This window comes from Topomyia yanbarensis, chromosome 2 (genome assembly GCF_030247195.1).
Source record: "Topomyia yanbarensis strain Yona2022 chromosome 2, ASM3024719v1, whole genome shotgun sequence".
In the NCBI taxonomy this organism is placed as follows: Eukaryota; Metazoa; Arthropoda; class Insecta; order Diptera; family Culicidae; genus Topomyia; species Topomyia yanbarensis.
The window spans coordinates 89,287,570-89,311,217 of record NC_080671.1 but is presented as its reverse complement, the minus strand read 5'-3'; the positions used below and the strand labels follow the sequence as shown (position 1 = coordinate 89,311,217).

At 42.1% G+C, this 23,648-nt stretch overlaps 1 protein-coding gene across 7 annotated transcripts in view; it reads right to left on the bottom strand.

Annotated features, from left to right (window-relative positions):
* LOC131678793 (uncharacterized) overlaps window positions 1-23,648 on the bottom strand; it is a 50,445-nt gene that overhangs the window by 7,410 nt on the left and 19,387 nt on the right. For all 7 annotated transcript variants that reach the window (XM_058959106.1, XM_058959105.1, XM_058959107.1 and 4 more), the window contains exon 2: window positions 15,049-15,490. In XM_058959106.1, the coding sequence (XP_058815089.1) occupies window positions 15,049-15,331 (283 nt within the window). In that variant the 5' untranslated portion in view covers window positions 15,332-15,490. The remainder of the gene's footprint in view (window positions 1-15,048; window positions 15,491-23,648) is intronic.

The window sequence follows — 23,648 nt, the reverse complement described above, 5'->3', positions numbered from 1 at the left end:
AGGGTTCTTACACCCGTACCTCGACTGGATTGTATTCTAGTGGTCCTTGGTACACACAAAGACGAAGCAAATCAAGAGACACAGGGGGCTCTAACCACGGTCACGCATTTTGCGGGACTCTTCAACACGCCACAGAAAATCTCTTTGCTGCGGACATGAATGAAAACCGTATGGACGAGACGGCTATGGGAGAAGGCCAACCGAAACCAGGAATGATCCATTATAGCTCACAATCTACACATAATGCGGCTATGGCAGAAGGCTAATCGTTATATTTTCCCAAACACAAACAAATTTACAACCAAGGAGCAAACGAACTGCTCTTATCATCTACCTCTTGGAAGCGTCGCAGCCCCGTCAGTGCGGACGCTACACCCCAACCGAAACTGACGGACAACCTGCGGCCCCCCTTGAGCAACGATACCGAGACGCTCAAGGGTTCTTACACCCGTACCTCGACCGGATTGCATTCAGGCAGCCAGTGGGCCACACAAAGACGAGACCAGACAAGAGACACAGGGGGCTCTAACCATAGTGACGCGTTTTGCGGGACTGTCCAACATATCACAGAAAACCTCTTAACTGCGAATATGAATGAAAACCTTACGAATGAAGCGGCTATGACAGGCCAACCGCAACCAGGAATCATCCATTCCAGCTCGCAATCATCAAAATACGTGGCTAATGCAGAAGACCAATCCCAGCACGCTCCCTCTGATAAAAACCTTGACTCCATTTCGCAAACCTCGATCAACGCGGCTGTGGCAGAAGGCCAACCGCTACACACTTACAAACATACACAAAACTCCAACCAAGGAGCAAACGCACTGTTCTTATCATCTATCTCTCGGGGGAGTCGCAGCCCCGTCAGTGCGGACGCTACACCCCAACCGGAACTGGCCCCCCTTGAGCAATAATATCGAGACGCACAAGGGTTCTTACATCTGTACCTCGACTGGATTGCATTCAGGCAGCCAGTGGGCCACCCACAACAACAGAACAAAAAAGACCCAGGGGGCTCTAACCAAGTCCACTCAGCCATGGATATGAACGGAAACTTCCCCAACGAAACGAGTACTGCAGAAAACCAACCGCCACACGATTCTATGGATGAGACATGTGGCAACCAACCCTCCAGGTCGTCTAGCATAACTAATATCGCTGACGAAAAGGAAAGCAGACGCAAACTAGCCATCCAATAGAACATTATTAAACTGTCTCTCCAAAGTTCTCGAAAAGCTGGTCTTTTTTTTTTTTTTTTTTTTTTTACAATGGAGAAGACCTTTATGTCCTAGCCCAGTACACGTGCTAACGGTAGGGTCCAATCTACCACACGGGGTGCACTGGGGGCGTGTCGGACTCAAATGGTGACCAGCCATTAATACCGACTAAACTCCATTGGGCTCCGCCATCATTCCTCCCAGGAACTACCTCTCGGTATTACTTCTGGGGGGATGGCTGTACTGAATGTACTCATTCACTCTCACTCGCGCGATCATACATCCTGTATGAGGCTTACTTGGGTGCTCTCTCAATCACACTTTGATTCACTCTCAAACACTCCCACATGAGGCTGACTTTTGTGCTCACCTTTTACGTTCCATGCGAGGCTGACTTGTGTGCTCACCTTACTCATTCCTTGCTAGGCTTACTTTTGTGCTCGCCCTACCCATCCATGTGAGGCTGACTTGGGTGCTCACCCTATCACCTGATTCACTCTCAATCGTGCCACTCTATTGTACCTTTGTCACTCCCTCTGGCATCCCATGTGGGACATTTTTCTTAGGCCCCACTTCTGACATACCATGCGAGGCTGACTTTTGTGCTCACCTTTTTCATTCCTTGCTAGGCTGACTTTTGTGCTAGCCTCTACCAACCTGTGAGGCTGACTTTTATGCTCACCCTTAACATGCAGTGTGAGACTGACTTGGATGCTCACCCTTTCACTCCTCTGCCACGCCATGAGGCATCGATAGCTTAGTTCCAACATACTACGCTACGACCCTCCCGTCTTGGCATGAGGCAGTCCACTTATACGCCTATACACTCACTCTTCTGTCTTGCTTCGGGGTGGCTGGGTTTACCCCTTACGCGGTTGCCATTCGCTGCGCCAACCTACCTCGGCATGAACAGACCATTCACTCTCTTATTTTGCGCTTGGCCTTTTTCGCTCCAACTAACCAATCACTAGTTAGCCGTGCCCGCCGTCTGTTGCTCGGTTCGCCAGATTACCTGTAGCCTACTGGCAATCTGGATGGTAGCAGCCGAGACTGCGTTCCACTTCTCCACCGTTTGACATATCCGCTGGATAAGGGTATCCGGGGTTGTGTCCCAGCCACAGACGTCAAGCATTGCTCTTCTTTCGACGTCGAACCGATGACATACGAACAGTATGTGCTCGGCAGTTTCATCTACACCTGGGCAGTCCGGGCAGACTGGGACCTCCGCGTGTCCGAACCTGTGGAGGTACTGACGGAAACAGCCATGGCCTGACAGGAATTGTGTCAGGTGGAAGTGAACTTCCCCATGGGGTCTTCCCACCCAGCTCGATATGCTAGGTATCAGCCGGTGGGTCCACCTACCTTTCGAGGAGTTGTCCCACTCACGCTGCCATCTGGCGACCGAAGTCACCCTGGTGCGCTCGCGGGCTCCCCTATTTCCACGTAGCTCAAAGCACTCCTCATCTTCCCGAATGACCAGCCCGACTGGCATCATGCTCGCTATCACGCAGGATTCATCGTGTGATACCGTAAGGTAGGCAGATATCACTCTGAGGCACATCAAGCGGTAGGTGCTCTCCAGTTTCTGTAGGTAACTGGTTACCCTCAGTGCTCTTGACCATGACGGGCCGCCGTACCTGAGGATAGATACGGCAACGCCTGCCAGTAACCTACGTCTACTGGCGCACACCTTTGAGCTGTTGGACATCATTCTCGATAGTGCCGCAACAGCAGTCGACGCTCTCTTGCACGTATAGTCGACATGGCTGCCGAAGGTCAGCTTGTCGTCTATAATGACTCCGAGAGACTTCAGACTTCGCTGTGAAGTGATCGCGACTTCTCCCACATGGATAACTGCATGTTGTGCCGACTTGCGGTTGTTGACGATAACTACCTCCGTCTTATGATGAGCGAGCTCCAGGCCTCTCGCGCTCATCCATTCCTCCACCGTGCTAATCGCGTGTTCTGCGGTTAGTTCTACCTCAGGAATTGACTCCCCGTAGACCTCCAAGGTTACGTCGTCGGCAAAGCCGACGATCTTGACCCCAGGAGGGAACTTCAGTCTCAGAACCCCGTCATACATGAGGTTCCATAACACCGGGCCTAGGATCGAGCCCTGCGGGACTCCGGCGGTAATCGGAACCCTTTTCTGACCGGCATCGGTCTCGTATAGCAGTACGCGGTTTTGGAAGTAACTTTCCAGGATCCGGTACAGACCCACCGGTAGGCTAAGCCGGTGTAACGAGAGCGCGATGGCATCCCAGCTTGCGCTGTTGAATGCATTCTTCACGTCAAGTGTCACTAACGCACAGTATCGAATACCTCGCCTTTTTCGTTGGATCGCTATCTCGGTCCGCTATCGCTATTTCGAAAAGCTGGTCTACAACGTCACGTATGCAGCTGCATCCCACATTATCTCGGAGTATCAACACGGGTTTGTCACAAAACGATTAACAACTTCTAACCTGATAGCTTACACTTCTAAGTTGTTTGCCGCCGTCGAGAAGCGTCATCAGATGGACGCAATTTACGTCGATTTCTCAAAAGCTTTCGACAAAGGACCACACAACATCGCAATCTTGAAATTAAACCGTTTGGGATTTCCCACCTGGCTGACTAACTGGTTGCAGTCGTATCTTTCCGATCGCTCGGCATTCGTGAGTATGAAAAACACGCGCTGAAGCACATTCAGAACACCCACAGGTATCCCGCAAGGCAGTCATCTGGGCCCGCTTATTTTTATTCTGTTTATTAACGATATCCGTAGTCGGATCTAGTCTGGGAAATTGCTGTACGCGGACGATCTCAAAATCTTCCGAATTATCGCTTCTGCACTTGACGCCATAGTGCTTCAAGAAGATATCTGTACTATTCAAGAATAGTGCACGCTTATCGGAATGGAAGTCAACGTTAATAAATGCAAAGTAATCAGTTTCGGACGCTTGCTTACTCGAGGACGTTATGAATACAGCCTAAAAGGAAGAACAATTGAAATCGTCGACTCGATCCGTGACTTGGGAGTGCTCTTCGATAGGAAGTTGAGCTTTTCCGACCATATCACCGCGACAACTGCTAAGGCTTTCGGAATGCTGGGCTTCTTAAAGCGGAACACGGCGGACTTCGATGATTTCTACGCACCAAAAGCACTTTACTGTGCCCTGATCAGAAGTGTTCTGGAGTATGCTGTGCAAGTGTGGGCACCATACCATGCCGTTCAAATTGACCGACTAGAACGTATACAAAGATGTTTTGTGCGATTCGCCCTCAGAAAACTCCCATGGAATGATCCAGTTGTGTTGCCTCCTTATGCCGATAGATGTATGCTACTCGGTCTGCAGACTCTGGCGACTCGCCGTATCTTCCTGCAAAGAGTTTTTGTTTTCGACTTGCTGTCAGATAATATCGACAGTCCCGATCTTCTCTCGGGCGTTAATTTGTATGCGCCTCCTCGTGTTTTTCGTAACCCCACTCTGTTGTGGATCCCTAGACACTTTACTTCATATCGAAAAAATAATCCACTGGAAAGATGTTGCCGCAGATTTAACGAAGCTTCTTCAGTATATGATTTTAACGTTCCCAAGCATAGATATAAGTTATTAATAAGAAATATATAGTTTTAAAATGTGTCTGTACGGTGTATACCGAAGATAAGAAATAAATAAATAAATAAATAAACATGAACGGATTAAGTCGCCAATGGAACGACTTACAGCTACTAATCACGTCGAACTCACCAATCTGCATGGCGATACAGGAAACACATGTTAGGGCACACCGGGATATCAATCAATGGGCCGGAACCGATTACGCATGGCTTCAAAAATCCAGAGAAAATGTGTATCAAACTATCGCGCTAGCAATTCGGAAAGATACACCTTTCACGCCTTTAAACATCGATAGCAAGCTGCTACAAATTGCTGCGCGCCTAAATGGACCATTTCCAATCACTGCAGCTAACTTCTCAAAGATTTCTTCAGTAAACTTCAGCGGCCATTCCTGAGAATGGAGGATTTCAATTCTCACCACAACGCCTGGGGATCAGCTAACAACGGGTGACGCGGAAATATCATTCTCGAAGCAGTTGTAAAGACAAATGCAATAGTTCTCAATGACGGATCTACAACATTCATACATGGAATACATAGAACATGCATCGACATAACAATAGTTTCAGCCGAAATCGCAAATAAACTTCGATGGAAGATAGAGAAGGACACGCACGGGAGCGACAGAAAATGATCACAGAAAATGATGAACCGCCTGTGACAACCAGGAGACGGAGGTGGAAATTCGGCGAAGCTGACTGGCAAGCATATACTGATTACGTTGAAAAGAACATATATCCAGAAACAGCCCTATCGATGGAACAATTAGGTGACATTATGGTGGCGCCAGCAATGACAAGTATACCAAAAACTTCGATGAAACCAGGTAAAAAAGCCGTCTCCGTCAAAAGTTCCGTGATGTCCGTAACGAATGTCGCCAAGTCATCCGCGAAGCTAAACGAACTAGCTGGGAGAAGTTCCTTGACGGGATCGATAGTAGAACATCAGTACCAGAAATGTGGATGAGGGTCGAAGCACTGGATTAAGAATGTAGAAACAGCGAATATCCTCGGCGAATACTTCGCACATTTATCGGACACGATAGGCTACACGGATAAGTTCAAACGGATCAAAGCAATCGATGAAAATCAACCTATTCAGTTCAATGACGAACCCCTAGACCAACTAGTGGACTACAACACGGACTTCTCAATGGCCGAGCTTCTATGTGCTATTGCCAAATAAACCGGAAAATCGGTAGGGCCCGACGAAATCGGATATCCAATGATAAGAAATCTCCCAATATCAGGTAAAATGGCACTATTGAAATCAAATAACAAAATATGGGCAGAAGGAGTATACCCAGATCAATGGATAAAGAGCATTGTCGTACCCATTCCCAAGCCGTGAAAAAGTGGGGATACACCAATGGGATACAGACCTAACCTGCTGTTGGGGAAAACTTGTCGAAAAAATGGTTAATCGAAGGCTCACTACAATACTGGAAGAAAATGACCTACTTGATCAGAGGCAATTCGCCTTCAGAAAAGGACGAGGAACCGGCTCCTACCTAACGGCCCTTGGGGATATCATCGACCGGTCTCTAGAAGCAGAAGAACATATAGACCTAGCAGTAATGGACATTTCCAAGGCATACAATAGAGTTTGGCGGTATAATATCATAAGGCAGCTGAAGATATGGGGATTGAGTGGAAGGCTTTGCAAATTTGTCCAAGATTTTCTAATCGAAAGATCGTTCCAAGTGGCAGTCGGGGGGTCACTTTCGTCAATCCATAAAGAAGAAAAGGAAGTACCTCAGGGGTCAGTACTTGCAGTCACACTTTTCCTCATCGGTATCAACGATGTATTCCGACAGCTTCCAAAAGGAATATACATTCTAGTGTATGCGGACGATATCATCCTGTTGGCCGCAGGCTCGAGCACCCGCAGGACAAAAATAAAATTACAAACAGCAATGAGGAGGGTAACGGAATGGGCCGACAAAATCGGCTTTAGTATGGCTCCAGAGAAAAGTTTTAAAACCCATATATGCAAACATTGATACCAACCATGGCGGCAAAGAATTACAGTAGAGGGCGTGGAGGTACCGTTCAAAAATACGGCGAAAATCATCAGTGTTACCATCGACCATGAACTTTCTGACCTCACTTTGCTAAGGTGAAAGCTGAGGTGCAATCCAGAAGCCGTCTTATCAAAGTCATCAGTAGCAGGCACACAAACGAAAATAGACAGTCACTATTACAAATAGGACACAGCGTGGTGAGCAGTAAGCTACTATATGGTATAGAAATCACGGCAAGAGGCTTTGACAATATGATCGCAACTCTCGGACCCACGTACAACAAAATCCGGCCTTTTGCCCAGTACTCCTGCACGTAGCAGTTGCATTGAAGCGGGGGTTTTACCTTTTGACGCTCTCGTAGCCCTAACAACAATCCGTAAAACGGTAAGTTTCTTAGAAAAAACAGAAGGTAACTGCGATCCTACGACGACAGCCACCGAAAAAATTATCCAAGCATTCCCATCAATCACTCATCCTTCTGTCACCCAACGCCACACCATTTGGGATCGGCGATAGAATCGCGAAGGACCATTAATCGATTGGTCAATTAAAAAGACGATTAAAGCAGGTGATCCGTCTCATGAAGTTAGTGCGATCTTCAACGAAGCTCTGAACACAAAATTTAAAAATCATATGGTGATCTACACCGACGGGTCAAAATGTGATAGTTCAGTAGGAATTGGCATCTCCAGTCCCAACAAAGAAACATAAGCATAAGCATAAGAGATCGCCCATAGTTGCTACTCCGTTATTGACCAGAACCAAATTAGGTTGCAAAATGTTCATTGGAACAAAATGGTTGGGAATAGCATGATGGGCCACATTGTACACTCTATTCTGATCCCTGCATGCTGATCAATACCGACGCCGGCCACGTCCGAATGCAGATCTTCTGTGAAAGGAAGGAATGTTAGTCCGATACATGTTGCTACTAGAGACCGAGGAATCCTCTGCATCTCCACATGTATCACGCGAATGGGAGAGTTGTTAGTAAGTGTGCCAATAGCGTTATCATGTAATAATTGCTCTGGGCAGCCGGCTGCCGAGAATTTGGGAAATTTATTATTTGTTGTATTAATACGATTAGCAAAATAAGAAACTTGAACTCCGGATAGCCGGCTATAAGGAGCACTGCTTATATTTCTTATTAATATTCAATCACGCGACGAATTTTTTCGTGGTTTCTATCGTGTCGGTGCTGATTTTACCCAGCGATCGTTTGAATAAAATAACGTCTTATACAGAAGGTTCATCAGACTCTTTCATAGGTGTCGCGAAGGTGGTGTTCTAGGATTCGCTCCATGCAAGCGATGTGACCTGTACATAGTTTATTGGGTACTAGTTTAGTAAGTTTTCGAGAACACGATCGCACGAAAAAGATCTTGTTTAGTTTTTGGTTCTTTTTAAACTCTGGGTAGCCGGCTACCGAGAGTATCCTATGTTTTCTAAACAAAACTTTCAACTCCACACAGCCGATCGTGGGAGTATTGCCTAGAAAAGCTAATCTTATCTGCGTAATGGGCTGGATCACTATTCATTGCGACATTATTTAGACTAATTTCGCTATACATTCTCCACGATATATTTTTTGGGTTGCAAACTGCCGAGTGATAACACGTTATACAGACAAAGAGTTATGATAGCTCGAGATGTTGTAAATCAACGAAAGTATTTCCTATTTCTAATATCGGTTGGTTGTGAAATACACGTATACGAACGATTATATCGAACATTAAAGCACAGATAACAGACGTTTAGGCTAGAACAAAATATCTTCAAAAATCTGTGTAAACTTTCAAATTGATAAACGTTGGAAATCCGTGTTTCACTATTGCCATCTGCGCAACTGTTTGCTATACGTGTTTGACAGCTGCACTCTAACTGCATTGCATCGATCATTGCGCCATTTACAAACGTTTGCCAAACGTGTTTCAGACGTCTGATTTATTCGGAATCTCAGTAGCGGGTATTTACACACGATTCAAATCGAGCCTAAACGTCTGTTATCTGTGATTAAAGTGAAATACAGAGGATCGTTAACCTGATGCACGGGCTTGTTACCAATAACGGAACTTGAAATTAGGTTCACTAAAACAGACGCGGCGAATTTTCAGTACATATTGACCCGCGATCATCGATACTAGTCAAATTAAAGTCTTATTGGAGCTGATTTCCCAACAACTATACATTTTTACGGTATTGCTTTCTCCGCTAGATTTGTTTGCACTCTCTCATTCTGCTACTATTGGCAGAAGGCTGATAGCATCCAGTCGTCGCCAGTCTAAGGACCAAATGCCATCAATAGACTTAGATTCGCGTGGAGGCATGAGATAGAATTGAAAGCCAACCAATGAACATGACAGCAAACCACTTATTCTTCGTGCTGACATAACTGAAGGTAATTGCTTACCGGTCCCCGATCCCTTTCGCAAATTGTCAATTCTCAAACCATAAACATGATTGAAGTCATCATTCCACTCAAACAAGGCCATGTGTTTTCCCTAAGCACATTGAATGCTCTTTGGATCAGTTCCCCCGTTGGTAAAACAAACCCTAAACAAACATAGAAATTAGTTTGCTCAGTCCAAAGAAAAGTTTGCCGACCGGCAGATACTAGAAAAACTCTAGTAAGAGAACTGAATTGAATTTTTTTCTCTGAAAACCATTTTTCACTATTTTTAGAATTTACACTGTGTTTCTAGATGTTCTTTGTGCACTTTTATTGTCCTTGCATCGGGAATCGACGGCCCGTAATGCGAGGAAAAGATATTTTTTCATTTGCCGGAATTCGATTTTCACAAACTATCACCACTCGTCAGTCAAAAATATGCCGAAAATGCTTTTATAAGCCACTTCACTTTGTATAATCGTTCAATTGCACCCTTATTAACACTTTCGATAACCGGGAGGCAGTAAACTGCGCCGAAAATGATAAAAATTAACCGACTCGAAGGGAGCTCTACAAGCGTCAACCGCTCGCGATGAAGATAGACACTCGAATCTCTCCAGTTCCAACGAAGAAACATTCTACAAACTACCCAGTATCTGTTCCATTTTTTCAGCTGAAGCATTAGTTATTCACACGGCTATAACGCGACAAACGACAAACCCGAACAAACCGACAGTGATGTTCACTGACTCCGCCAGTGTGCTCTCTGCCTTGGAAAAAGGGTCCTCAAAACACCCATGGATCCAGGCGATAAAAAACGCAAGCAATAACAACATAAAGTTCTGTTAGGTTCCAGGTCATTGTGGCATTAAAGCACAGAGAACAGACATATAAGCTAGAACAGACATTCCCGAAAAACCCTCATTATCTCAACGGTGTCCATCGAATTGAGACAGTACAGCGCAGATTTGTTCGGTTTGCCCTTCGTCGATTGCCTTGGAGCAACCCTCACCAGCTGCCAAGTTATGAAAGCCGGGGTTTGCTTATTGGACTCGATACATTGCAAGTGCGACGGGATCTATTCCGTGCTATGACGATTTGGGATATTTTGCAAGATCGAATTGACTGCCCCGAGCTTCTCAGTGCGATAAATATGAACGTTCGCCCTCGCGCCCTTCGCAATAATTTATTCCTCCGATTACCTCTTCGCCGGACTAACTATGGAGTAAACGGTGCCATCATTGGTTTGCAGCGGACCTTCAACAGAGTGTCATCCGAGTTCGATCTTCACATTCCACGTAGCAGATTACAATTTGACTTTTTAAATAAATTAAGAAATTATCATTAGGACCGCACTGTGTCTGTTGATATTAATTAATTATAAAAACCTGTATAAACATTTAAATAAAAATACGTTGAAAATCACCATTGCATACAGGTTTGCATGCGTGAGTCACCATTGTATCCAAGTTCGCACACAAGTCCCGTATAGCGATTGCTGGCCGATCGAAGCGCCAGCCAGTGGCAAGTTGCTACTTGCTGTTGTCATTTCAAAGCGACAATTTTATTTCTTACACAAGTTGAAAACTATACTTGTATGTCAGTTCTCAGTGATTAAAGGTAACCAAGAAGCAGACCGCCTCGCAGCGCTCGGCCGAAGAAGTATAATGCTTACCAATGACGTTCCGGGAGCGGACATCAAGCACAACAGCGTGAAACTACTGCGAAACGAAATAGAGGACAAATGGAGGACCGAACGAACTTTATTCCTTCGGAAGATAAAGGGAAACTTAGAGCAATGGCGTGATCGCAAATTGAGGAGAGAACAAAAAGTTTTATCACGACTTAGAACTGGGCACACGATGCTGAATCACAAAGGGTTATATCAGGGAGGTAACCGGACCGACTGTCAAACCTGCAACGAACCGCTCACAGTAGAGCGCTTCATTATCAGATGCCCCGACTACAGCATACCAAATCGGTGGATCAATTCGAGATGCACTGAGCAACGACCCCGTGAATGAAGAACAGCTAATATGCTTTCTGAAGGACGCAGGACTGTACAAACAAATTTGATAGAAAATACGTAACAATATGCAATGTAAATAAAAATCCAGGAGTGATGAATGAATTCACTATTTAAAATCACTCCTTAATAAACCAAATAATCAATCAATCAAATAAGGGATGTCCTCAAGACGGAGTTCTATCACCTTTATTGTGGTCATTAGTTGTAGACGAGTTATTGAAATCATTAACTGAAATGGGATACGAAGTGATTAGATTTGCAGATGATGTTGTAATCCTCAGGAGTGGTAAATGTGAGTATGTTATCTCAAATAGAATGCAATCTGCATTGAACTTCACCTGCAAGTGGCGTAACAGGGGAGGCTTGAACATAAATCCCTCGTAAAGATCATAATCCCATTTACTCGAAGAAAGAAATATTCCATATTTGCACAACGGAACAGTAATTGAAATGTCCTCTGAGGTAAACTATCTGGGATTGGTACCAGATAAAAACTAAACTGGAATGCGCACATTGAGCAGGCTATAAGCAAGGCAACTAGTGCTCTTTGGGTGTGCTTTAGAACAATTGGTAAAAAATGGGGTATCAGGCCAAGTATGGTTCACTGGTCATACTCTAGTTTGGTGGCCGAAAAACAAAAGAGACATCAACTCAAAAAAGCTAGGTAAACTTCAAAGGCTTGCTTGTGGAGCGATAACCGGTGTCATGCGAAGTACTCCATCGAAAGCATTAGATGCAATGTTACATATCCTTCTGGTACATCAGGTGATACAATTTGAGGTGGAAAAAAGTGCATTGAAAATAAGTCATCATAAACAATTCTAGAGAAAATTTTCAATAGGACGTAAGTAACAATGAGAGATTCTCTTTGGGGTCTTTCTCTTCTGTTCATTACTCGGCCATTTCAACATTTACTACTCTACTCTTTGTATAATATTCTAGTAAAAACCATCGGCTTTCGATATGTACTGGAAAATTAAAGCAAAGTGTTGTAATGACGTCGTAATAAACGAAAGAGAAAGTAAACAAAGAGAGGCTCTCAATGTTACTTACGTCCTATTGAAAATTTTCTCTAGAATTATTATTTGGAAGATCTTGCGGTTCTGAAAGATTTTCCTATAAATAACCTCGTCATTGCGAATGAAGACTGGTTGGTGCTTAGATCTGGCATTACAGAACCAGGAATAAACGCTAGTATTTGCATGAGTTACTGGCCGATAGTGTTTCAAGCAGAAATATATGGCATTCTAGAATGCGCTTACGTATGTCTGAAAAGAAAATACCAGTATGGGGCCGTTCATTTACCACGTGGACAAGAATTTTTGATCCCCTCCTCCCCCTCCTTGGACAAGCGTTTGGGTATTCGTAAAGTCTAGATTTTGTAAAAGAAGCGTAAATTTGGGATCATCTTTCTCGTCAAATTCGAGCAGTTATAAAGAGCGCCCTGAAATTCTCGTCTAAAGTATGTCTCGAAGATGCCAAGCCATAATTGCGCTGGAGGTGATTACACGTCTTATTGGGGTAAAAGTAGCAATGTATCGCTGCGTTGCGTGTGTTGGGACGATGATTTTGGAGGATTGCACACTGACTTCATCATGTTTGACTACTGATTATCTAATAAGAGGTGCTTAGAAAGTGGTAAGAAGGAATTCATACCAATCCGATCCATATTAAAACCTCAACAGCATGATAGCCACCATTCCCGGCTGCCTCCATCTCCATTGTTCACGCGGAAGGATAGACGATGCGGTGTTGATGTTTCAACTACTTAACAGAAGGACGATGATTCATCATACTCATCCATAGGTGTCGCGGAGTTGGTGGTGGAAAAATATAAGGTCTAGTATTCGCTCCAAGTTAGCGATACGACCTGTAGAACATAGTTTATTAGGTAGCAGTTAAGTTAGTTTTCGAGTACACGATCACTCGAAAAAGAAACGCTTTTGTTTAGTTTTCGGTTCTTTTTAAACTCTGGATAGCCGGCTACCGAGAGTATCCTATGTTTTCTAAATAAAAGCAATTTGAACTCCACACAGCCGACCATGGGAGTATTGCCTAGAAAACCTGATCTTATCGGCGAATTTTCAGTGCGTATTGACCCGCAATCATCGATACTAGTCAGATTAAAGTCTTATTGGCTACTATCGACAGAAGGCTGATAGCATCCAGTCGTTGCCGGTCTAAGGACCAAATGTCATCAATAGACTTAGACTCGCGTGGAGGCATGAGATAGGAAACTTGTGAGAACTATGTTATCCCACCGTTTGACGACCTGGAGTAAAAGAATCAATGTGTCGATCAATAACTTTAAATAAATGTACTTAACTTTGTAGTAAATAGTAATTAATGAATGGATTATTTAACAGGTTTTATGCTTAACCACCATCGGAATTCAAATATAAGACGGCTAACTTAACTATTTCACTATTAAGTTTTCTGATAGCTCATTTACAACCACAGCTTGAAAGTCAAACCAAAGGAGTTTGGTTTATTTTCCTTGTTTTTGCAGTGCATTTTTTATTTTTCTCTCCAAACCATTCGGCATCGTTTCTTTTTTTACGGGAATAGAAAGGTTAATGCCTCAGTTAGGGTGACCATTAGAGTGGAACATGGTTCTATGAAAAAAATAATATTTCGCTCCGAATAACTTTTTGGGTCTCAAGAAATTTTTGTAAATTTTTAGCTGGATCGGTGAAACTATATTTTTGCGCCCACCGTTTAAAGCTTAAATGGAATTTCGTATGGGATAATCGTCTTTTGCAAAATAATTCTTCCAAGAGTCGCCCGTTACTTCCTAAAAATAACTCGATGTCTGATTTTTATATGAAATTTGTCAAGGAATCAAAGTCTAGAACACCGCGAAATGATCTACGGCTTGTAAAAAATTTAGATTGTCCTGGGTTTTCACTCACCTGATATGGTCACCCTACCTCAGTTCCCCTATATGAAAGGTAATTGGAATTATTTTGACTAAAGACTCAATTAGCAAGAAGTAAATCTGTACTGGGACTTAAATTCATCGGTTAGAAAGTTGAAAGAACAGAATATTATAAACAAAGAGGGACGGCGTTCGAAATAGAATGTGATTAAAATTTTGTTTTTATAGAACCATCTGTTGTTCACTAACACAGCGTTATAAACAATCAAGTTCGTAATCACAATTCACTTCTAATTTCATCGGGTTGTTTTACAAATATTTCAATGAAGCCACCAGCCAGTCATCCAACCAGAACCAAGCATAGTTGCCACAATCGTAAACAAACGCCACCGAATCAGTGTGGCTCGAGCTTCGAGTAAAACGTGTTGGCGTATTTCTTGTGGTTATGCGCTTTGAATTAATAATAAGACCTTTTCGCCAAGGAATCCGAACATAGCTTGGCACACATTTTCGAGTCACCGATCATGGCTCGGAACGCAGCAATAATAATAAATGTTTACTTTCGAGTCAGTCTCTGACTCAAAGTCGGTCATTTGAAAGGCGATTCTTTATACGGCCGACCGAATCGAATCACCCGGTTACAATCGGATCTGCGGTCATTCGGTGAATCGTGCCTGGAATACTGTGGCTGGATAAATGCATCAGGTGACAGTGAAAAGGTTTCAAGAGTTCTAGGCAGCTTTAAGAATTAAATCCGAAGGTGGAAGTCGTTAGCGAGTGTTATTGAAGGTGTTTCGATTAACTAATTGCAATATTCAAATAAGGTGTCAGGTGGCTGCCTGTCTATATACTCTACCTTTTCACTATTTAAACAGATTTATTAATTTGCTTAAATCAAACTTACCTTTAACTACATCGTAATCTTTAACCCCGTCGAGGTATTCCTCCCACAGGTCTCTGAATTGTTCGGCTGCTCCCCGATGAGGCTCGGGAACCGCATCCAGCTTTATCTCACTTAAATCGGGTAAAATTTTCTTGCCCACGTAATCCTTGTTTAAAACTGCTGCTGACACTTCATCATCTGTTGGTGGCAATGTTGCACCAACGTCGTTGCACAGCATCACCAGCAGTACCAGGGGAAGTAGCCTTCCTGGGGCCATTTTTCCACGGCCTCTCGTTTTTGTCATGTTGGTGTTGTAATAATTATGTAGTCACTGAAGCTTCCTCGCCAGTTTTTCAAGTTTCACAGACCGCACTAGTTGGATAAGGTTTATTACAGATTTTTGTCTCTATTTCACCACAAGTGGTTTCTTCATTTCAACTGGTAACTTTATGCTGGGATTTATCTGCGAATAAAAGAAAATCAAATGAAAAAGTTGATCGTTGTTTATGTTTCTTATACTCTGCCACTATCACTAGTTACTAGGAGCTTTGGGGTCGAAAATTTTTGATGCAATTGTGGAATTTCAAATTAAAACTTAACAATTTCCGGCAAAAAATAGTCCTGACAATCTCTGGACCAATGATCATATGCTAGAATTTTAATGGAATACTACTTTTTATTATGGAAAACTATACCCAAATCTAGGTAATATTATTATTTTGGCAATAAAACAGAACATTCCTAATAATTAGAGGGATAATGATAAAATCATAAGACTTGAGAAAAGAAAATGAATAGCAAAAACATTTCGTCTGTGTTGCATTTATGTAAAATATATGATTCAAAGCTCGTCGGATCCGTTCATAGATTACTTTTTAAAACAAATCAACAAAAATACTAGAAACTATAGATATTGGTAATATTGTTATATTTTTTTCATATCGAGTAATACACAGAAAAAACAACACGCCGAGCTGGCGTTGTCGCAAGTAATAATTCACGTGCACGGATTGCTTCTGTTTTGATCTTGTCTGAATTGAAGAGAAGTAACTGGTTTCTTCGTCTATTCATATGGAGGGACCTCCAAAAGAAATGGAAAACCATCATCATCTGATCGCAGTAGGTATACGCGTTGGTCGTGTTTGTAGTTGTTCGTTTCGGTCTCGCTTGTGCCGTGTACATCGAATAATCACCGGCTGCCGTTGGAACCAGAATTCACTAGATAAGTACCGTTTTTATTCCCTCTTCCCTATAACCCATTACACCTAATATCAGTCAGTAATTATCTTCTTTCCCGTCTGCGAAGGTGCTAATCACGTGTGATAACGAGCTTCATTTCGGATAGCCAAAAGGAGGTTCAATCGACTCTCAAGACTCAGATTGGCCCTGCTGGAACAGCCCGGATTAAAAGGTACCCAGAACTCTCAACTGGTCTGTTCGTGGTCTTGTTTCTTGAGCTTGAGCTCGTGCGACCACCCCTGGCTGCTACTCCGTTATCGATCTGGACTAGCTGAAGTTGCACAGGGAATCAGTAGATAATTATGCTTGGGAGTAGCGAAACATCTTTCAATGTGCAACTCCTGGTAATTCTAAAGTGTTTATTGATCAATACCGGCGCCGGCCAGGCCCGAACGTAGATCACGGAAGGAATGGGAAGGAATTGTTAGTCCGATACTTGCTTTTGCTAGAGGCCGTATATACTACTGCGCACTCCACAAGTATCACGGGAGGAGGATATTTGTTAGTAAGTATAAAAGGTGGATTCTACTTCTTCTTTACCGACGCCAGAGAGGTGACTCCACTATCTGGACGAGATATCGATCCATCAATTCATGGACCGGGGACCAACGGCTTTACTTCTCTTCCGAAGGAAGACGTGACCACAGATTTTTTCACCTCAGAAAAATCTCAACAACTTCGGCTGGAATTGAACCCAGGCCAACTGGAGAATGAGTGGCGTTCACGCTTACCACTCAACCACCGGCGCCGTCTCTCAACTGATCTGTTCGTGGTCTTGTTTCGGCTTTGTATTTATTACAAATTTTCAAAGACCTGCTGACGAAACGTTTCTCGACTGTGACCGAAATAAATTTCAAAGGTGAAGTCAGGGTCGTATTAAGGACATGCTGAATAGAGCCACAAGGTGGCACCTAAAATGGCTACCGTCGTTTCTGCTTCTTCTTTTTATTTCATTGGCGCGCAAGACAACATCTTTTGTAACTTGAGTGTCTTATCTCAGATTGCTTAGAAATTGTATCACTGTATGCAGGCATGTTAGCACAAGCTGATGAATAGGTTCTCTTCACGGAATTTTGATTCGTTTGAGAAATTTGTACCGTTTTATTTTTCAAAACAAATGAAACACATGGTGCAAAAACCAGTCAGCTGATTGCTGAACGATACGCTTGTGTGCGTGCCATCTCATATCGGTATAGTACTTTCTAGCCGCACACAGATGCTGAACGTAACCCGAACATAGCCGAACATAACCGAACCTTTGTTGTGATTTTGGCATCGCTTCACCTTAACAAAGTTAAGCAGACAAATGAAATTGCTTCAGTCGAACGTTTTACGAACAATTATTTTGCATATTTACCAGCTCACAAAGTTGAGGTAGTTGGGGTTGTCCACGGCGAGGGTTTGAAATGCGAACATTTTCTGGAGTTCGGGATTGACCATTTTTAGGAACCCCTTACTTCAGCCTATAAAAATACTGTATGGTAAGTGATTGAATTCAGTATTAATCGCGGGAGATAGAACGAAATCATACCTTCAATCAAATTCTTATCGGGTGACATTCCCCAAGCAACACGGTATGTTGATAAGCTGTTTTTACAACACCAATGTCAAACATTAATTTGTGAAAATATTCGTTGCAGCAAGCGTTATTCAACTGTTATGCAATTAAAAAGGTGCAAGAGGTGGAGCTTATATGCAACATGTTCATTTGTTACGAATGATGTACCAAGAATCATGCTAACAACAGAGATTGTTACAGTAATGCTAGCGATCGCTTTGAAAACAACTTTCTCGAAATGAAATGAAACTTAATGTGTTTCATGAAATTATTATACAAACAAAGCATAAATATTATGTCCACATTCGAATATGACATTACTATTAATATGGGTGAAAATGTATAACCAATAAAAATGAATCGAGTAATTTTCGAAAATACTTTGATATTTTTAAAGGGCCATAAAAAATTGTTGATATAAACTCAATAAATTTTATACTTATTGTGTGAATTATTTATCGTACCCAAAGCACTGTCTTCAAATTTGCTTTTTTCGAGAGTAATCAAAATTTTGAAGCACAATAAACTCAAGTTGAGTGAAGGTTTTATAAGTGTATCCGAAATAAAATTTGCTGACAAGTTGAATAATAATGTCATATCTAATTTTCGCGATGATGCTTGCAACAAAATTGTTTTAGTTGTGCAGTAGAGTCACAAAGACGATGCAAAAACATCCTAAATATGTGCCAAATTTGATTGTTTCAGAAAAGATTAGCAATACAAATAAATAACTAAGATGTAACGTGCAGCAGCTGTGTTTCACACATGCAACAGTCGTGTTTTTTGCAATTTTGTTGTCATTATAATGCAACAAATAACTTTTGTTGATTTTCTAGACATGTTGCAAGTGCTACTTGGGTCGCTGGGTCTGCTTTGCCGAGCTAGGTCTTCTTGCACAAGATTCGTCCGCAGTTCGTTTGTTTATACCATGTCATGAACTGCCCTAATTGTGGTAAATTCAGCCAGAATCAGAAGGACGACTCTTGCAGTAGGAATGCTGAGAAGTACTCTTACTGCGGGGAGAATCTGCATGATCTCTCGACATGTCCCAATTAAATACTAAGCAGAGACAAACTTAGACTTTCTCTTAAGGAACGCTTCAAGCGATCTTTTACAGAAATGCTACGCCACCATCAACAAAGAACCTCTAACGAGAGCGACTCTCATATCCCACAAGTGGGAACATCTACTGGAGTGCCTAGAATACAGCTATAATCAGACAAGGAAATCTCAACACTTTCCGGCACATTAAAATTCTAAATGTCTCTTTGTTTCAGTCCGACAATAACCTCTGTGCTAGAATTATTAAGTTCTCTGACATTGTGGACAAAATAATTTAAAAATTTAATATTGCTAATCCTCTTGAAAGTTTATTGGTATAGCTTTTATGCCAACAGTAAGAACATGTTTGAAGCAGTTCACATCTAAATGACCATTCCTTGCAGCGATCGTATCCTTCGATGGCTAAATTATTGAACGTGTTAAGCTAACTTAACTTACACCCTACGAATTAACCTTCTCACCATAACAGGCGTTGAAGTTGTCGTATGTTCTGTAAAAATCAAAAGGAACAGCTTCTATGTACATTCCTCCTAAAAACGCGATTGGGCACCGAATGCTTCACGTTTCCGTTGAATCTCTGACCGCACCGCGACTAATTTTAGGAGACTTTAACTCGCACAGTGCGGTATGGTGACACCTTTATGATGATAACCGATCTACCTTAATCCACGATCATTGCGACAATTTCAATATGGCAATTTTGAACACGGGTGAAAAGACACGGATTCCTCTCCCACAAGCGCACTCGAATGCATTAGAATCACCCCTCTTCTCGATTTAGCTACAGTGAGATTGTTCGTGGAAGGTATTCCCTGATCCTCATCTACCGATCGTACTCTCACCAGTGGCTTAAGGCCATTGTACTCAATCAATATTTCGTATGACCTCACGCGAAACATTAATTAGATGCTAATGCGATATCCAAAACCGTCGACTCCACACGCGTACTTCATCCGGAGGAAGATTACAAGTTTTTTTCCGACTTGATTATCAATACCGCGATTTAAGCTCAGACGAAATGACTACCAGGCGCGAATATCAAAAGACGTTCTTCCAATACGTGGTGGGACAAAGAGTGTTCAGACTTATACGCGGAGAAGGCCATAACGTATAAACCTTTCCGGGATGACGGATTACCTGCTAGTTATCGACAGTACACGATGTTAGAAACACGAATGAAAAGTTTGATGAAAGCCATGAAACTTGGTTACTGGTGCCGGTTCCTCGACTGATTAACGAGAGACAGATTGATTTTTTTTGTTATTTTTATTGGTCAGCGAATTTCTTAAAATATTTTGATAATTATTGTAGTATATCTAGTTCTAAGTTTAGACTATTAACATCCATTGCATTTTCAGCATTGTTTATAAAAATTACATAATGTATAAACATCTTCATGATTTTAACTCGATTTCTTTTTGAGATGTGGGTAAGGGTAGGTTGCGCTAAGTCTAAAATTATATTCTATTCTATTCTAACTGTTACACAGCCAGTATTGAAAAGCATCCTGGAAAATACCGCAGTTATTCTTTAGTGTTGTTCTTGTCAACATTAATATTTGAAGCATATTATTTGTAATATGTCGCAAATAATAAAACGACCAGGCCTACAGTGCAGAGTTGGGTTAAAAGGTGTTTCAAAAATGTACGGCAATTAATTTATTCATTTAATGAATAATTTAACTAACAAATGGTTTTGGATCTTGAATGAAGAAGAAACGAGGACAACCGTACCGACCGTTTCGGTTTATAGGGGATTTGGATATATCGTTGGGAGTGACTTGGCTAAGAAGGTTAATGTCACTCCTTTGATCCTTGGGGATGGGGATGGGTTGCGCTAAGTCTAAAAATGAAAAATCTATATTTGCGACGATCACTGTTATCCGTTGTCGCAGAGATCTCCAGGCGTCAATGACTCGGGAGCAGGATGAGTATTTATGTGACAAATCTTCATTGGCGAATCCACAATGCGTACATGTCGGCATATTAGCTCGATTTGTCCTGAACAGGAGATTTTGGCGCAGTATTTTTTTGTTGGTTAGAAGGTAGTACCATTCCAAAGAGTTCAGTTTTTTCGTTGAAATATTCCTCCACACGCGTTTCCATTCAACCTCCGGGTTAACTTGCTCAACTTTTACAGGTTCAATCGCATTCATTAAGTGGCCATGAATCGTCCGGGTGCGGGATTAACTTGGATTGATGTAGGTAGCGTGCGATATATTTGGCAGACTGCTTTCAAGCAGGGGCAGCTTGTCGGCGGTCTGGACGATTGGTTTAAAATGTATGCACGGTAGAATGGAATCGATTCGAGTTCTCGAATATGTCTGTTGATTAGGAGCGCGTTACATTTAAAGGCAGGAAGCTGTAGATTGAGCCCACCTTTTGCAATCGGAAGTGTCAATTGATTGATCGGGATGCGAAAAGAAGGATTTGTCCAAATGAACGAGCCCCTTAACGATATCAATTTTGCTATATGAACATTGAACGGACACAGCACATATGATACGCACCATATGCGCGATGTGATGAAAACATTCAAAAGTGTTATTTTTTTATGGAGGGTCAATGTTCGCATTCTGTGGAGCCACAATAGCTGTGTAGATTTGGACACTAAGTTATCCCAGTTTAATTTAGTCATGAACCGTACTGAGTTGGCGAATATTACTCGGAGAACTTTAATTTTATCGCCAGTTTGTAACCACGGAACAGTTAGCCGGTTACTTTCACTGATTAATCCAATATCTATCGACATTGTTTTCTGCATGTTCAGTATCGCTCCTGCTGCCAGTTGGAACTGCAAAAATATCTCTCGCGCTCTTTGAATACTTTCTGTTCTTATTGAGTGTTATATCATCTGCGTATGCCACCAAAAGATCTTCGGGTCCACATACACGTTCGAGTTGTATTAGAAGAGGGTGCATGTATATCACAAATAGACACATTGCCATAGGATCTCCTTGTCTAACAGACCTTTGAATTGGGAAGGGAGGAGAGATGACCGTTTATTAGTACTCGGGATGTAGATCGAGTACCAATCTGAGAGAGCAGCTAAATAAAACTCTCGTTTAGGCCCACAGCCCTCATCGTTTTATAGAGGAATCGTCTATCTACACGAGCGAAAGCATGGTCAAGGTCGAAGCTGATAATCTTTCCTTTTTTCCGCGTTTGTAGCTCTGCTATCTTACTTTTCATGGCTAGAGTGGCCTGAAATATGTTCCTTCCATTTGAGCATTTTTGCGATGTCGTGGGTACTTTGTGTTTGATCGAGTCTTCTGGTGAGTAGCCGTGAGAACAATTTGTAATCGTAGTTGAGTAACGATATAGGACGGTATCTCTTGATGGTGTTGGCAGCATTTCTCTTCTTGATAAGAACAATTACACCATCGGCAAATGCATTTGGAAAGTCACCCGAAAGAACTTCGTAAGGAGAAGATTCAGTTCCCTGTGGATGATGTCAAAAGCAGATAGGGTGATGAGCCTATTTTGGCACCATTATGGAGAGGGTCGCACTATTTTTTGAACAACTTAAAAAGAAGCCATATTACCTATAACCTTTTTCAGAATAAAGTATCAGAGTACTGTTTCTTAAACATCTGTATAATGCTTATTTGGCAGAATTGTCTCAATTTTCAGCATAAATGAAAATAAATGTTCTATTCTGTGCATCTATTCCCACCTGAACGTTCCAATTATCGCCTCATGGGTGTGCCGATTTCCACCTCATCGAAAAACAATCTAGTTGAAACGCAATGCCTCATATTTCATTTGCGTCGATTCTAACTAGGTATCCAGATCATGGACGCCAACGCGTGATTTGTAAAACGAATTATTCTGCTTTTTTCAGCCGATCAAAACAAACGTAAACATTACGCACACGAAAGAAACTCATCAGCTGTTAGTAGAAGAGCGCCCAGAACTGCGCATGCAGGAAATAACCATGCGAAAGTTAACAACTGGAATATAAAGTTCACATCACACATTACTTCCTCCCGATCCAAATTGTATGTGCAGATGAAAATAAAATATCTGCGATCAACAATTAGTTGAATAACTTGAAATAATTGATTACTTATACCTGAAATTGCATAACATTATGTTTTCAAGTTCATGTTTTGGTTTGGCCGCACTGGTGATTCTTTTCTGTATGATGGATGCAAAAAGTTGGTTTTGATTGTGGTAGTGTATCAGCAAAACATGCCAATAATAGGAACCCCCGTATTTAGTTTTATCCTATTATAACACTAGGCCTATTCTAGTGTTTGACGAGTGCTTTTAAAGTGAAATAATCGTAAAAAGGTTCTCCAGCTAAAATAAAGGTATGTATCAGTGCAATATTTAATATATTTGTGCCGGAATAACGAGATATGAGGCGGTAAATGCTGGCTCGAAAGTGTTTATTTTGCTAAGCGCCGTTGCGTCCTGTTTCGGTTCACTACGCGAGTGAGGCGGATTAGCAGATATTTCAATAAGGTGATTTTGTTTTAATTAAAAGTTGGATTTAGTGGATAATTCTGAATACGTATGTGCACAACAAATAAAGAATATAACTTGAGCTTTTTTTGCACACCTGTTTTAGCCAAATCGATATTGTCATTATCTCATATACTTGGTTCGAAACCAAGGGGTACGAAATAGGGTCACAATAGGCTCTACTGCCATAATAGGCACATCACCCTACGTAGAATTCTTTTGGTATTCCATCCGGACCAGGTGATTTTTTCGAAGCGCTCATCTGTATTGATTTGTAGATTTCATCGGTGGTA